Source organism: Pongo pygmaeus, chromosome 11 (assembly GCF_028885625.2).
Source record: "Pongo pygmaeus isolate AG05252 chromosome 11, NHGRI_mPonPyg2-v2.0_pri, whole genome shotgun sequence".
NCBI classification, from domain to species: domain Eukaryota; kingdom Metazoa; phylum Chordata; class Mammalia; order Primates; family Hominidae; genus Pongo; species Pongo pygmaeus.
This window is the reverse complement of record NC_072384.2, coordinates 142,319,515-142,334,286: the sequence shown is the minus strand read 5'-3', so window position 1 is coordinate 142,334,286 and position 14,772 is coordinate 142,319,515. Positions and strand designations below refer to the sequence as shown.

The 14,772-nt window shown below is 47.7% G+C and overlaps 1 protein-coding gene across 4 annotated transcripts in view; it reads left to right on the top strand.

Moving 5' to 3' along the window:
- THAP4 (THAP domain containing 4) overlaps positions 1-14,772 on the top strand; it is a 52,551-nt gene that overhangs the window by 6,127 nt on the left and 31,652 nt on the right. The window contains exon 1 of one of the 4 annotated variants that reach the window (XM_054477388.2): positions 12,764-12,868. The exons of the other annotated variants lie outside the window; for them this stretch is intronic. Coding sequence (XP_054333363.1) covers positions 12,865-12,868 — 4 coding nt within the window. The 5' untranslated portion in view covers positions 12,764-12,864. Of the gene's footprint in view, positions 1-12,763; positions 12,869-14,772 lie in introns of those variants that run through there. 4 annotated transcript variants of the gene reach the window in all.

Here is a 14,772-nt window from a genome sequence, read left to right as displayed (position 1 = left end):
AACGGTGCCACTGAGTACTGCTGACCTAGATTTTCAGATCAAATCTAGATTTTCGGATTCTCAGGTTGAAATTGTATACTATTTTCTCTTGGAATTGTATTTTATTTTTTGAGATGGCATCTCACTCTGTTGCTGAGGCTGGAGTGCAGTGGTGCGAGCTCAGCTAACTGCAACCTCTGCCTCCCGGGTTCAAGCAATTCTCCTACCTCAGCCTCCCAAGTAATTCTTGGAGGAAGTAATTATATTATAAAAATATAATTCTTATATTTTTAGTAGAGATGGTGTTTCCCCATGTTGGCTACAGTTGTAAGCCACCACACCAGGCCTTCTCTTGGAATTTTTTTTTTTTTTGAGATGGAGTTTTGCTCTTGTTGCCCAGGCTGGAGTGCAATGGTGCAATCTTGGCTCGCCGCAACCTCCACCTCTGGGTTCAAGCGATTCTCCTGCCTCAGCCTCCCAAGTAGCTGGGATTACAGGCATGCGCCACCACACCCAGCTAATTTTGTATTTTTAGTAGAGACAGTGGTTTCTCCATGTTGGTCAGGCTGGTCTCCAACTCCTGACCTCAGGTGATCCACCGCCTCGGCCTCCCAGCTTCTCTCGGAATTTTAAAGCTGTTTGTGGTTATCAGAGCTGATGCTGCTTTTGACACCTTCTCTCTGTTCCTCTTGGTTAAACTTCCTGAAGTTTGTCTCCATTACAGGTTTTTCCAAACAGCCAGCCCTTCGTGTCTCTGAGTTGTTGTTTATGCTCGTTAATCCTTACATCTTTTTACTTTCTTGGGTTTTTTTCTTGTAGTTCTGGTTCCTTGCGTGTTCCTTAACCCTGCAATGGAGGCTGTGGCTCTTCTGTTCCTTGGGCTACGCGCCACGGGTCTGCCTCTCTCTGCTTTTGTTGCTTTTCATTTCTGAGTCGTTTGTAATTCCAGCCTTGGTGCCCCCTTTAACCCTGTGCTTATTTAAAAGGGTGTTGACAGATTTTTAAGTGCACACAGTTTGGGGGAGGGGAGCTAATTTTTTTGTAGTTTAAAATTTGATTGCATTAAGGTCTAATGGTAAGGACTGAAGGAGTTCTGCTTTTTGGAATCCTTTGAGACTTCACTGTGGCTACCACAGTCCCTTTTTGTGACTGTTGCAGTGGTGCTAGAAGAATGTGTCCTCACCACTCCTTGGTTACATTGTTCCCGCCTGAAGCTGGGCACTTGCTTACTTGTGTTAGTCAGCGGACCAGAGCGTTCCCTAGCTTCTTGTCAGGCCCTTGGTCTGCTGATTTCCAAGAAAGGTGAGGTAGACCTCCCCCTGTGGTTCTGGAGGTGCCCGTTTCTGCTTGTATGTCCAAGTTTTGCTTTCTGCCTCAAGACCATGCTGTTTGATGCATAAGTTTTCCTGTTACCAACACAAGAAACTCCTTTTTGTCCCATTTAACGTCTTATTTCTTCATTTCCTTATTTTCAACCTTTTCATCTTATTTTATAGTTATATTTTTAACTCAATCCAAAAGTCTTTTTGTAGAGTAATTTAGTCATTTACAATTGTGATTACCGATAAGTGGGAATTCGGGCCTACCTCTCTGTCACCCAGGCTGGAGTGCGGTGGTCCTATCACAGCTCACTGTAGCCTTGACCTCCTGGGCTCAAGCGATCCTCCCACCTCAGCCTCCTGAGTAGCTGGGACTACAGGCACATACCACCACATCCGGCTAATGTTTTAAGTTTTTTGTAGCAACAGGGTCTTACTATGTTGCCTGGGCTGGTCTTGAACCCTTGGCTTCAAGTGATCTTCCCGTCTCAGCCTCCCAAAGCTCTGGGTTTACAATTGTGAGCCACTGTGCCCAGCCTATCTTTCAGTTTTAAAAACAAACACGTGAGCCCCTCTTTGTGTAACTGTTGAGAGCTGATCGGTCCTGTGTGCCACCTTCCCTAGGTGGAGGCTGTATGTCATCTTAGTTCCAGGTGCTTCTTATTTCCCCATCAAGCAACCAGGATTATTAGATTGAAGTATACATTTTACTGGTTACTTTATTTACCATTGTTTATTGTATCCAAGTTTCCCCTCCTTTTTGGCAGTATTTAATGACTTTTTTTTTTTTTTTTGAGACAATCTCAGACTGGAGTGCAGTGGCATGATCTCGGCTTACTGCAGCCACGACCCCCTGGGCTCCGGCGATCCTCTCACCTGAGCCTCCTGAGTAGCTGGGACTACAGGCATGTGCCATCATGCCTGGCTAATTTTTTTTGTTGTTGTTTTTTGTTTTTGTTTTTTTTTTGTAGAGATGGGGTTTCGCCATGTTGACCAGGTAAGCCACCGCACCCAGCCATGACTTTAAAAAAAAAAAAAAATCCTATTCTAGTACAGTTTTGAGGGGGGCACTGGTGACTGTTGTGGCAGTCCCAGGGTAGATGGCGATGGCCCAGACTTTAGGGAGGGAGTGGCGGTGGTAGCAATGCTGGAGGACTGGCTGGGTTCAGGGGGTTGAGAAGCAAAAGAGCAGCAGGCCAGCTACAGGGATTAGGTTTGAGCACCTGGAGGATGCCGAGCAGGAGAGGCTTTTGGGGAGCAGCAGGAGATGGGGGTGAGGAATGGAGTTTGAGATGCTCTTGGGCACTGAGGCCAGGGTTTGAACAGGCAGTCTGAGGCCAGCAGCTGGCCTCTGGGATTTGGGCATGTGAGTGTGGGGGTGGAGGGCAGAGGTGTTTGAAGCCTTGGGGTCGAGTGTGGTTCTAGGCTGGGCTTCAGTGCCTGGCCCAGGAGCAGGCCTCGCTGAGAGAGGGGCAGCCGAGGCAGGTCCAGGGCAAGGCTGAGGGGTTGTTCAGGAAAGAAGGGTCCCCTGCTGTGCTGGTTGCTACTCTGACCAGAATGGAGAGACAGGGGCTGGATGTGCCCCAGGATAATGGAGAGAAGGGGGCTGGACATGCTCCCAGGGTCGCTGATGACTGGAATCTCACTGGAGAGGCCGGTGGAGCCGGGCGGAGAGGGGGCCCGTGATGAGGGGTCAGGGCCAGGTTTGGCCGTGAAGAGGAGCGAGGCAAGTAGACAGGAGCCAGAGGGAGTGTGGCTCCAGGGAGAGTGTGTCAGTGGGGAGGGCTGTGAAGGGCCAGGCTCCGGAGAGCAAGGGACAGGTGCAGGCACCACCCTGCATGCCCTGTGCCCCTCCAAAGGTGAGGCCAGGCCACAGCTGGGCATGCGGCGTGGCACAGGGTGGCAGGAGTGAGGGTGTGGTGGGGAGAGGACATCCTCTCCCTGGGGTTGCAGTCTGTCACACCGTCTGCCGCCCGTGTCGCGGGCCCCAGGGTCTGCACTCTCTGTGGTTCTCGCTGCCCGTGTGGATTTGTTCTTCAGTGACGGAATCTTTGGGTCGTTCTTTAGGGATTTATGTGGAAAGGGCTACACACATGTCTATTCAGCTCGTTAGCCAGTGTCTGCTTTTGGGCAGGTTCCCCAAACTGAAGGATGCGGGCCAGTGGGCTTTAGAGGTGGGTCGAAGCCGCCCTCCAGAGGCAGTGCCCGCTGGAGTTCTGTGGACGTGGTGTTCTTCTCCGCCGGCAGCGATTCCTTGAGGGTACATTGTTAGCGCTTCTGTGAACCACATGTTCGCGGTCTTGCTTGCCCACTGAGTTATAAACGTTCTTGATATAGTAAGGATACCAACACCTGTTAAATATTATTCACCTGTTTCCTAAGTTCAGTAATTTAACACTTGCTTCAAAATCTGTTTTCTTTTTATTCCTTTATGGATTCATTATCTAAATATAATTCTTGAAATCTGGATTTTCAAAATCCAAGTACAAAACAAGTGAACCTTAATGTAAACTATGGACCCTGTTTGTAGCAATGAATCAGTATTGGTTCATAACTTGAGACACACATAGCCACACTAATGCAAGATGTTAATCATAGGGGAACAGGGCAGGGGGTGAGAGGGTGAAGGAATTCTCTGTACTACCTGCTGGATTTTTCTGTCCTAAAAACAATCTGTTAATAAATAATAAATGGAAGCTGAAGAGTTTGGAGAAGTGCAGACAAAACAGGAATGTCAGAAAAGTGATAAATGGTGAAACTAGGGACATGTGTGTGGATTTATTACACTATTCTGTTTAATTTGTAATGTTTAAGATTTTTCACAATAAAAAGTTGTTCAAAAATCCAGATTAGCTGGGCTCAGTGACTCATGCCTGTAATCCCAACACTTTGGGAGGTCGAGGCAGGCAGATCACTTAAGGTCAAGAGTTTGAGACCAGCCTGGCCAACAGGGTGAAACCCCGTCTCTACTAAAAATACAAAAATTAGCTGGGCATGGTGACACATGCCTGTAATCCCAGCTTCTCAGGAGGCTGAGGCAGGAGGATCACTTGAATCCGGGAGGTGGAGGTTGCAGTGAGTCGATCACGCTACTGCACTCCATCCTGGGTGACAGAGCGAGACTCCATCTCAAAAAAAAAAAAAAAAAAAAAAAACTGTTAAGAAATAGTAGAAAGAATAACTGTTTTTTTTTCCTTCTTATGATGTTAGCTGTAGTGTTTTGTTGTTGTTTTTTGGTTTTTGTTTTGTTTTGTTTTTGTTTTTTTTTTTTGAGACGTAGTTTCGCTCTTGTTGCCCAGGCTAGAGTGCAATGGAGAGATCTAGGCTCACTGCAACCTCCGACTCCCTGCTTAAAGCAATTCTGCCTCAGCCTCCCAAGTAGCTGGGATTACAGGCATGTGCCACCATGTCCAGCTAATTTTTGTATTTTTAGTAGAGATGGGATTTCACCTTGTTGGCCAGGCTGGTCTTGATCTCCTGACCTCATGATCCGCCCACCTCAGCCTCCCAAAGTGCTGGGATTACAGGCGTGAGCCACCAAGCTGTAGTTTTTTTATATGTCCTTTATCAAGTTGACAAAATTCCCATTTATTCTTGTTGCTGAGAGCTGTTATGAATGGGATGTTGGAATGTGTCAGATGATTTTTTTGCACCTATTAATGTGATCCTGTGATTTATGGTCAGATGATTTGCCTGTTGATGTGACGGGTTATGTTAATCAATTTTAGAGGACAGAGCCAGCCTTGCATACCTGGAATAGATCTCACTGGGTCATGGCATATAATTCTTTTTATACATTTTTTTATTCAATTGCAAATGTTTTCTTAAGAGATTTTTGCATCTGTGTTCATGAGAGATATTTGTCTGTAGTTTTCTTTTCTTTTTTTTTTTTTTTTTTTTGAGACAGAGTCTTGCTCTGTTGCCCAGGCTGGAGTGCAGTGGCGCTATCTCAGCTCACTGCAAGATCCACCTCCCGGGTTCAAGCGATTCTCCTGCCTCCTGAGTAGCTGGGACCACAGGCGCCCGCTATGATGCCCGGCTAATTTTTTGTATTTTTTAGTAGAGACAGGATTTCACTGTGTTAGCCATGGATGATCTCGCTCTCCAGACCTCATGATCTGCCCGCCTCGGCCTCCCAAAGTGCTGGGATTACAGGCGTGAGCCACCACACCTGGCTTCTTTTTTCTTTTTCCTTTTTTTTTTTTTTTTTGAGACAGTGTCTCACTCTGTCACCCAGGCTGGAGTGCATAGTGCAGAGGTGTGACCTCAGCTCACAGCTGCCTCAACCTCCTCGGCTCAGGTGACCGTCCTGCCACAGCCTCCCGAGTAGCTGGAACTATGGACACGTGCCATCACACTGACTAGTTTTTTAATTTTTTTGTACAGACAGGGTCCCAGCCTGTTGCCCAGGCTGGTCTCGAACTCCTGGGTCCAAGTGATTCTCCCAGCTTGGCCTCTGAAAGAGTTGGGACTACAGGTGTGAGCCACCACACCCGGCCTGTAGTTTTCTTGTAGTGTGTGTGTTTTGGTATTAGGGCCCTGCTGGACACGTAGAATGAGTTAGGAAGCATTTCCTCTGCTACTGTTTTCTGGTTTCATTTATTCCTTGAATGCTTGATGAAACCCACCAATGGAGCTAGCAGGGCTTGGTGCTTTCTGTTTCGGAAAGCTATAATTATTCCATTTCTTTAATAGATGCTGTGACGTAATGAAAAAATATATATTTAGTCTCTGCCCCAGAATATGGCACAGAGCTCCTAAAACCCTTGTCATCTCCTGAGCAAAATGGCACTCCGACCACCTTCCGTTCTCATAGTTGGTCTTTGCTCTGTTCCTCATACAGAGCTCCTAATCCCTTGGAATGTTCTAATAAAGTGATTCTTGGGGGCTCCCAGATGAGGGCTGCTCACCAAAAAGACCAAGCCGTAAACAGAAGCTAGGGGCTTTGAGCGCCACCCCCTCCATCCTGCAGGAAGGGGAATGGGGTAGAGTTAATAATTGATCATGCCTATGTAATTAAGTCTCCATGAAAACTTCAGAACTGCAGGATTTGGAGAGCTTCCAGGTTGGTGAACACATCCATGTGCTGGATGAGGTTGGTGGTGCACCCCAACTCCACAGGGACAGACGCCCCTTGCCCGGGACCCTTCCAGACCTCTCCCTGAGCTCTTCCTCTGACTGTTTATTTGTATCTTTTGTTTTGTTTTGTTTTGTTTTGTTTTTGAGACAGAGTCTCACTGTGTTGCCAGGCTGGAATACAGTGGCGCGATCTCGGCTCATTGCAACCTCCGCCTCCCGGGTTCAAGCGATTCTCCTGCCTCAGCCTCCTGAGTAGCTGGGAGTACAGGCACGTGCCACCACACCTAGCTAATTTTTTGTATTTTTGGTAGAGACCGTGTTTCACCGTGTTAGCCAGGTTGGTCTCGATCTCCTGACCTTGTGATACGCCTGCCTTGGCCTCCCACAGTGCTGGGATTACCTCCTGACCTCGTGATCTGCCCGCCTCGGCCTCCCAAAGTGCTGGGATTACAGGCGTGAGCCACCACACCTGGCTATTTGTGTCTTTTAAAATATCCTTTGTAATAAATTGGCTTTAGTAAATAAACTCTTTTTCTGGGTTCTGTGAGCCTTCTACCAGATTATCAAACCCAGGGAAGGGGCTGTGGGAATCCTGGATTTGTAGCCAGGTGGGACAGAGGCTATGAGTAACGTGGGACCCACTACTTGCCATTGTCCTCAGATGGGGGCAGTCTTGTGGGACTGAGCCCTTAACCTGTGGGATGTGCACAAACTCCAGTTCGTGTCAGAACTGAATTGACATGCAGGACACCCAAATGGTATCAGAGAATTGGTCAGTGTGGGAAAAGACCTGCACGTGTCCACAGAAGTGTCCTGAGCGCGTATAGAGAAAAAGATTGTTTTTCCGTATATTCAATATAGGCCTGTTCAGATTATCTGTTTCTTCTTGTGTGAGTTTTGGTGGATGTATCTTTCAAGGAATTGGTCCATCTCATCTATATTATTAATTTGTGGGCATGGAGGTGTTTATGATACTGCTCTGTTAACCTGTTAATGGCCATGAGATTAACAGTGACTGACCCCCTCCCTTCTTTTTTTTTAATGATATCAATAATTTGTACCTTCTCTCTTTTTTTTTTCCTTTTTTCTTTCTTGAGACAGGGTCTTGCTCTGACACCCAGGCTGAAGGGCACTGGTGTGATTTCGGTTCACTGCAACCTCTGCCTCCTGAGCTGAGGTGATCCTCCCACTTAGCCTTCTAAGTAGCTGGGACTACAGATGCGTGCCACCATGCCCTGCTAATTTTTGTATGTTTTGTAGAGACAGGGTTTTGCCATGTTGCCCAAGCTGGTCTGGAACTCCTGAGCTCAAGCTATCTGCCTGGCTCAGCCTCCCAAAGTGCTGGGATTACAGGCGTGAGCCACCGTGCTGGCCTATCCCTTTACTTTTAATCTATGTCTTTATATTCAAAGTGGGTTTTTTTGTTGTTGTTTTATTTTTATTATTATTATTTTTTTGACAGAGTCTCACTGTGTCACCAGGCTGGAGTGCTGTGGTGCAACGTTGGCTCACTGCAGCCTCTGCCTCCCGGGTTCAAGTGATTCTCCTGCCTTAGCCTCCTGAGCAGCTGGGATTACAGGCATGCACTACCACACCCAGCTAATTTTTGTATTTTTAGTAGAGACGGGGTTTCACCATGTTGGCCAGGGTGGTCTCGATCTCCTGACATTGTGATCCGCCCACCTCAGCCTCCCAAAGTGCTGGGATTACAGGCGTGAGCCACCGTGCCCAGCCTCAAAGTGGGTTTCTTATAGTCAACATATATTCGGGGCCAGGTGAGGTGGCTCACACCTGTAATCTCAGCTTTGAGAGGCTGAGGTGTGAGGATTGTTTGAGCCCAGGAGTTTGAGACCAGCCTGGGTAACATAGTGAGACTCCATCTCTACAAAAAAAAATAAGAAAATTAGCTAGGCATGGTGATGCACACCTGTAGTCCCAGCTTCACAGGAGGCTGAGGTAGGAGGATCGCTTGAGCCCAGGAGGTTGAAGCTGCAGTGAGCCGTAATTATGCCACTGCACTCTAGCCTGGGAAACAGAACAAGACCCTATCTCAAAAAAAGAAAACTTTTTTTTTGTTTTCTATTAGGTCAATTAAGAATAAGAAAAGATTTTATTTTACCTTCACTTACTTCTCTCTGATGCTCTCCCTTTTTTTACATACATTTTAGTTTCTGACGTATATCATATTCCTTCTCCCTGAAGAACTTTTAATATTTCTCAAAGGGAAGAGGTACTGACAGTGAATTCTCTGTTTTTATTTAAAGAAGTTTTTTTTGTTTGTTTTTTGTTTTGTTTTGTTTTTGAGACAGAGCCTTGCTCTGTCGCCAGGCTGGGGTGCAGTGGCGTGATCAGCTAGGCTCATTGCAACCTCCGCCTCCCAGGCTCAAGCGATTCTCCTGCCTCAGCCTCCCAAGTAGCTGGGATCACAGGCGCCCGCCACCAGGCCCAGTGTCATATTTTTAGTAGAGACAGGGATTCACCATGTTGCCCAGACTGGTCTCGAACTCCTGACCTCAGGCAATCCACCCGCCTTGGCCTCCCAAAGTGTTGGGATTACAGGCGTGAGCCACTGCACCCGGCCTAAATAAGTCTTTATATTGAGTTTCTTTTTCAGAGATTTAGAAAAAAAAAGGAAAAAAGTAAGTTCTTTACTTCTCCTTTGCACCCAAAGAATAGTTTCACTGGATGAAGAGTTGTACGTTTTTGGTTTGGTTTGGTTTTTTTTGTTTGTTTGTTTGTTTGTTTTTTTTGCTTGCATGGTTTCTAACAAGTCTGCTGTAATTCTTATTCTTTCTGCTCTACATGTAAGGATTTTTTTTTTTCCTTTTGATTCTCTTAGTCTTTGGTTTTCTGCAGTTTGAGTATGACATGCCTATGTGTAGATTCTTTGGTATTTATCTTGCTTGATGTTTTCTGAGCTTCCTGGATCTGTGGTTAGGTGTCATCGATCATTTTGGAAAACTCTGAACTATGGTTAATTCAAATACTACTTCTGCTCCTTTCACCTCTTTCTGGCATTCCCATTATGCTCATGTAACACTTTTGCCCCACAATTCTCCAATATTCTGATTTTTTTTTTTCTGTTTTTTTTCTCTTTGCATTTCAGTTTGGGAAGTTTCTATTGACATATCTTCAATTCAGTGATTCTTTCTTCAGCCATATCCATCCTATTGATGAGCCCTTAGAGATTCTTCATTTCTGTTAGCGTTTTTGGTTTGCAGCAATTTCCTTTTTGTTCTTTTGTCCAGCACTCCTCTTACATTGCCCATGTTTTCTTGCCTATCACCCACTTTTTCCATTAGAGCCCTTAGCATATTAATCATACTGATTTTATTATTATTATTATTTTTTGAGATGGAGTCTTGCTGTGTTGCCCAGGCTGGAGTGCAGTGGCACAATCTTGGCTCACTGCAACCTCTGCCTCCTGGGCTCAAGCAATTCTCCTACCTCAGCCTCCCGAGTAGCTGGGATTACAGGCGCCTGCCACCACGCCCAGCTAATTTTTGTATTTTTAGTAGAGACGGGGTTTCACCATGTTGGCCAGGCTGGTCTCGAACTCCTGACCTCAAGTGATCCACCCACCTCAGCCTCCCAAAGTGCTGGGATTACAGAGGTGAGCCACTGTGCCCAAACTAACCAGTAATTTTAATTTCTCCGTGTGGTAATTCTAAAATCTCTGCCGTACCTGAGTCTGGTTCTGATGCTCACTCTCTCTCTTCAGATTTTTTTTTTTGCCTTTTAGCATGTCTTGTAATTTTTGGTTGCGAGGTAGACATGAAATATCAGATCCAGCCGTGTGCTACATGATGATGTTTTGGTCAATGACAGACCACATACACCATGGTAGTCCCATAAGATTATAATGGAGCTGAAAGAGTCCTGTCACCTAGTGACATTGTAGCCATTGTAACATCGTAGTACAATTTTTTTAAATCGATTTAGTGTAGCCTCAGTGTGCAGTATTGAGAAAGTCTACCGTAGTGTACAGTCATCTCCCAGGCCTTTGCATTCACTCACTGCCTCAGTCACTGCCTCAGTCACTGACTTACTCACCCCTCACTCACCCCTCACTCACCGACTCACTCACCCTCACTCACCGACTCACTCACCGACTCACTCACCCCTCACTCACCCCTCACTCACTGACTCACTCACCCCTCACTCACCCCTTACCCCTCACTCACCCCTCACTCACCCACTCACTCACCCCTCACTCACCGACTCACTCACCCCTCACTCACCCAGAGCAACTGCTCATGCCGCACACTCCAATGCTGGTAAGTGCCTTATGCAGGTGAACCATTTTTTGTCTCTTATGCCATATTTTTACTGTAGGTTTTCTATGTTTAGATGTGTTTTAGGTACACACACACACACACTTGGCACTGTGTTACAACTGCCTACAGTATTCAGTAACACACTAGGGTGTGTAGCCTGGGAGCATAGGCTCTGCCATACAGTCTAGGTGCGTGGTACGCGGTAAGTGCACTCTGTGACGTTTGTACAGTGATGAACTTGCCTCATGACGCGTTTGTCAACGCATCCCCCATCAGTAAGTGCTGCTTGACTGAAAGGTGAAGTAAGTGTGCCTTGTTTGGAAGGCATCCATCCCCTTAACCTGGCTGGCAGTCGGGCTGTGTTTAATCCTGCAGTGGCTGTAAAATTCCTCGAGTGTCCTTGTTTTGTCTCCCTGTTGTCGTGGAGTTTCTCCGAGCATGCCTTCCACAGCCTGCGCCTGGGCCCTTTCCACTCCCACCCAGGATGTTATGCTGGAGCCTGCAGGGCTGGGAGGGGAAGCAGGCTCCAGCCTGTGACTCGATTTAAGCCCTTTAGTGGCCCGTGGCCCTGAGCCGCCGTGACCTTCACACGTGTCTTTCCCTTTCTCCTCCCCGCTTGGGTGAGACAGGAGACTGGTGGGGCTGGAGCGGTGAAATGCCCTTCCAAGCTGAGATGAGTTCTGGTGAAGTCGGCTTTGCTGCAGAGCAGGCCTGGCCTTTGCCTGGAGAACGCTCTGGGCTTACTTCAAGGTGGTCACCTCTCCCTCCTCGTCCCAGAGACATGAGGTGATTTTTTTTTTCTTGGTTTTTCATGGGGAGAACCTGATGGGGTTCCTGGAGGTGAAACCTATGAAAATGTAGGACCCCAGGAGATTCTCACACCTGCCATGTTCAGCCTCCAGCATTTTGTCCAAATCAAGTTCCCACCAGTTCCTTCCCCTGTAAACTGTAGATTCTGCTCCATGTGAGCTGACCTCACTGCTGTTCTCTATGGCAGGAGAGACATCTGTGACCTCACTTCCTTATGGATCCAAGAAAAGTTGTTGATTTTCACTTCTTTCAGTGTTTTTTGCTGTTGTTTTAAGGCTGTGGTATATGACTCCTAAGCTCTTTACATGTGAGAGTTGAAACCAGAAGCTTACTCTCCAACCATTATTTTTCGGTTATTGCTAGTGTGTGGGAAAGCTACCAATTTTAGTAATTGGCCATCTTATCAAATTGACTTGTAGATTCTAATAGTTCTTCAATTGAGACTCGGCTTAACGAGGTAATCAAACATAACATTTGCAAATTATTTGTATCCATTTTATATCCTTTTTATATTTTATAGAAATACTTGCTGTATTTTCTCTCCATCATGATTTCTGTTTTTCCCCTGGGCGTGCAACTCCTTCCGTTTCATGGTTGATAAGTTGAGGGCCTTGATGTCACTTTAGAACAACAGTTCCCTGCTGGTATGCCTTGTCAGTGGACCCAAACATATCACGATGTTCCTGGACAGCTCCTCCCCACCTGGGACAGCCGGTGCGGGCCGCACACCCTCAGCTTCCATGCACCCTGTTGTACTAAGCAGTAAGTGTCCCCTTCTGTGTGTGCCTTGGCAGGAAACACCGTGTCACTAATACAAAGAGATGTGAGGGTGGGAGCTCCAGGAAGGAGCCCATCCCCAGGTCCCAGTGGGTGCATTTGCCCACTTCCTGTCCTGGGTTCCCGGGCCGCTTGCCAGGAGACAGAACAGTCTCTGAGCCTCCATGTCCAGGTGAAGATGAGTCACCAGCCAGCCTCTAGCAGACAGAAGAGGACATGCCAGAGGTGGCCAGAGGGACTGCTGTGGAGAGAGAAAGCATTTAGGATGTGCCTGGCTCTGTGGTGTTGCCTTCCTCTGCTGTAGCTGGTGGAAGAGGCTGAGGGTAGAAGCCGCACTCGTCACTCCGCCCAGACCTCTGGCCAGTCCCTCTTTCATAAAATTCACCTAACCTGCAGAGCTCCTTCCAGCTCTGAAATTCTGTGATCTGGGCTGTCATTGTCTTTTACTTTCTTCTGAGACGTGATCTTTCATAGTGGAACTACAATTCCCAGAATGCACTGTTTAAAGTTAGCATTCACTTCCTGCAGAGCCATTAAGAGCCAGGCGCAAACATTTCCCGTCAATTGGCAGAAAACAACCTTGAGGAACCTTGACGAGTGTCCGGAGTTTAGAAAACTTAGGGATGGGTAAGCCTGCTTTCAGTGTCTTGGGCCAAAACATGAAAATTTAAATTTCTTGCAGGAAATTTAAATTTGTTTCTGCATTTTGGTTGAGATTTTAATAAAAGAAAAATGAAATCAGAAAAGAAATGCCTAGAAAAGCCTGTCTGGTTTATTTAAAGAGGTGGAAAGTGACAAATAGACTAGGTCCTTTATATTTTTTTTGTTTCATGTTTAAATTTATTTTTTTCTAATGAAGTATAATTTATAGAGAGTAAAATACACAGATATTGAGGTCACAGTTTGATGGATCTTAACATATATCTAGGCTCACGTAACCTGATGTTTGGATTCTAAAATTCTCTTACTGGTCATCCGGATTCTAAAATTCTCTTACTGGTCGTCTAGATTCTAAAATTCTCTTACTGGTCGTCCTCACCCCCACCCATGCTTCACTGACAACAAGGAGGGACAGTGGCTAGGATGCTGCCACATTCCACGCAGCCTGAAGTGGTGGAGGGTGCAGAGGGAGCGGCCCCAGGAGCAGGTTAACCTGGTGAGGTGCAGCGTAGCCAGAAGGAGGCGCCGCCGCTGCTTGTTTACTGCCCGATCTGTTGTCCCTGTCCAAATTAAACTCCATTAAGATTCAGAGCAAGTAACAGCAAGCCGGGAGGGCGACAGGAAGGGAAGTATTTCTCACAGCCATTAGATGCTCACAGCCATAAGCCTCCATCTAGTTGCTTAGCTGCGTGCTCCTTCCTTTCCAGTCGGATATTATTTCTACTCAAAAGCGTTTCTTCTGAATTTCAGAGCTATCTTAGAATTCTCTAGTTTTTTAAAAAGAAATTGCCACATAAGTGCTGCGTCCTCTCCTGTCCCCAAGTGTGGTGTGGGCCCCGTGCCCTTGAAGTGCTGCGTCCTCTCCTGTCCCCAGGTGTGGTGCGGGCCCCGTGTCCCCGAAGTGCTGCGTCCTCTCCTGTCCCCAGGTGTGGTGCGGGCCCCGTGCCCCCGAAGTGCTGCGTCCTCTCCTGTCCCCAAGTGTGGTGTGGGCCCCGTGCCTCCGAAGCAGCAGCCGCCTGCAGAGTAGCTTCTCTCCAGGGCCCGCGGGACTTGCTTCCCTGACCTGGCATACGCGTAGCAAAGTCCCCTCAAAAGCTCACTTTTAGCCAGAATTTTTGAGGCAGCCTCTCCCTACCTGCTCTTACCGGGACACCATCCCCCTGCTCAGGTGCCACTGCTTACCTGCTCTGTGGTGGGCCTCTCTGGTCCTGATGCCAGGGCTCGCCCTCAGCTCTCGTGCGCCTGCGCCCGCCTTCTCACTGATGTCACAGGTCCCCTTCCAAGCTGTCAGCAATGCCAGCTGCTGGCCATCTCCAGCCCATCCATCCCTCTCGTCTCACTCCCATTTCCATCTCCCTTGGGCTAGTCCTCAAGGCAGAAAGCCCAGGCCACATTCTTCCTTCTACATAAAAGGCACTGGCCCATCCAGGCCCACTTGGGGGAATAGATGGTCCAGTTCAACTTGACCAGACTTCAGATAAGCCCAGTTCTTCTGAGGAGCCAGCTGTGCTCACCTGTCCTTGCCAGCCCCCTGACCAAGTTCTCCCAGGCATCTTATGGCAGGGGCTCTGGGCTGCTCCGGCTGCAGGACTGGGGCAGAGTGTGTCCCCGTGGGCGCCCTCCTTGCTGCCAGGCCAGCTGGGCTGAGCCTGTGTCTAGAACCAGCTCCCCAGCATCCTGAGGAAAGCGAAACCTACTCAGAAACACGGCTGAGGGCAGCGAAGAGCTCTCCTGATGTGTCAGGAACCGTGGGCTTGGGGCGTGAGGACATGCTGGGTGGCCGCCAGTGGCATCCTCACTCCCACATGGGAGAAGAGAGGAGTGGAGAAGAGAGGTGGGAGGTGATAGGCAACGGGCAGGGCGCTGTGTGT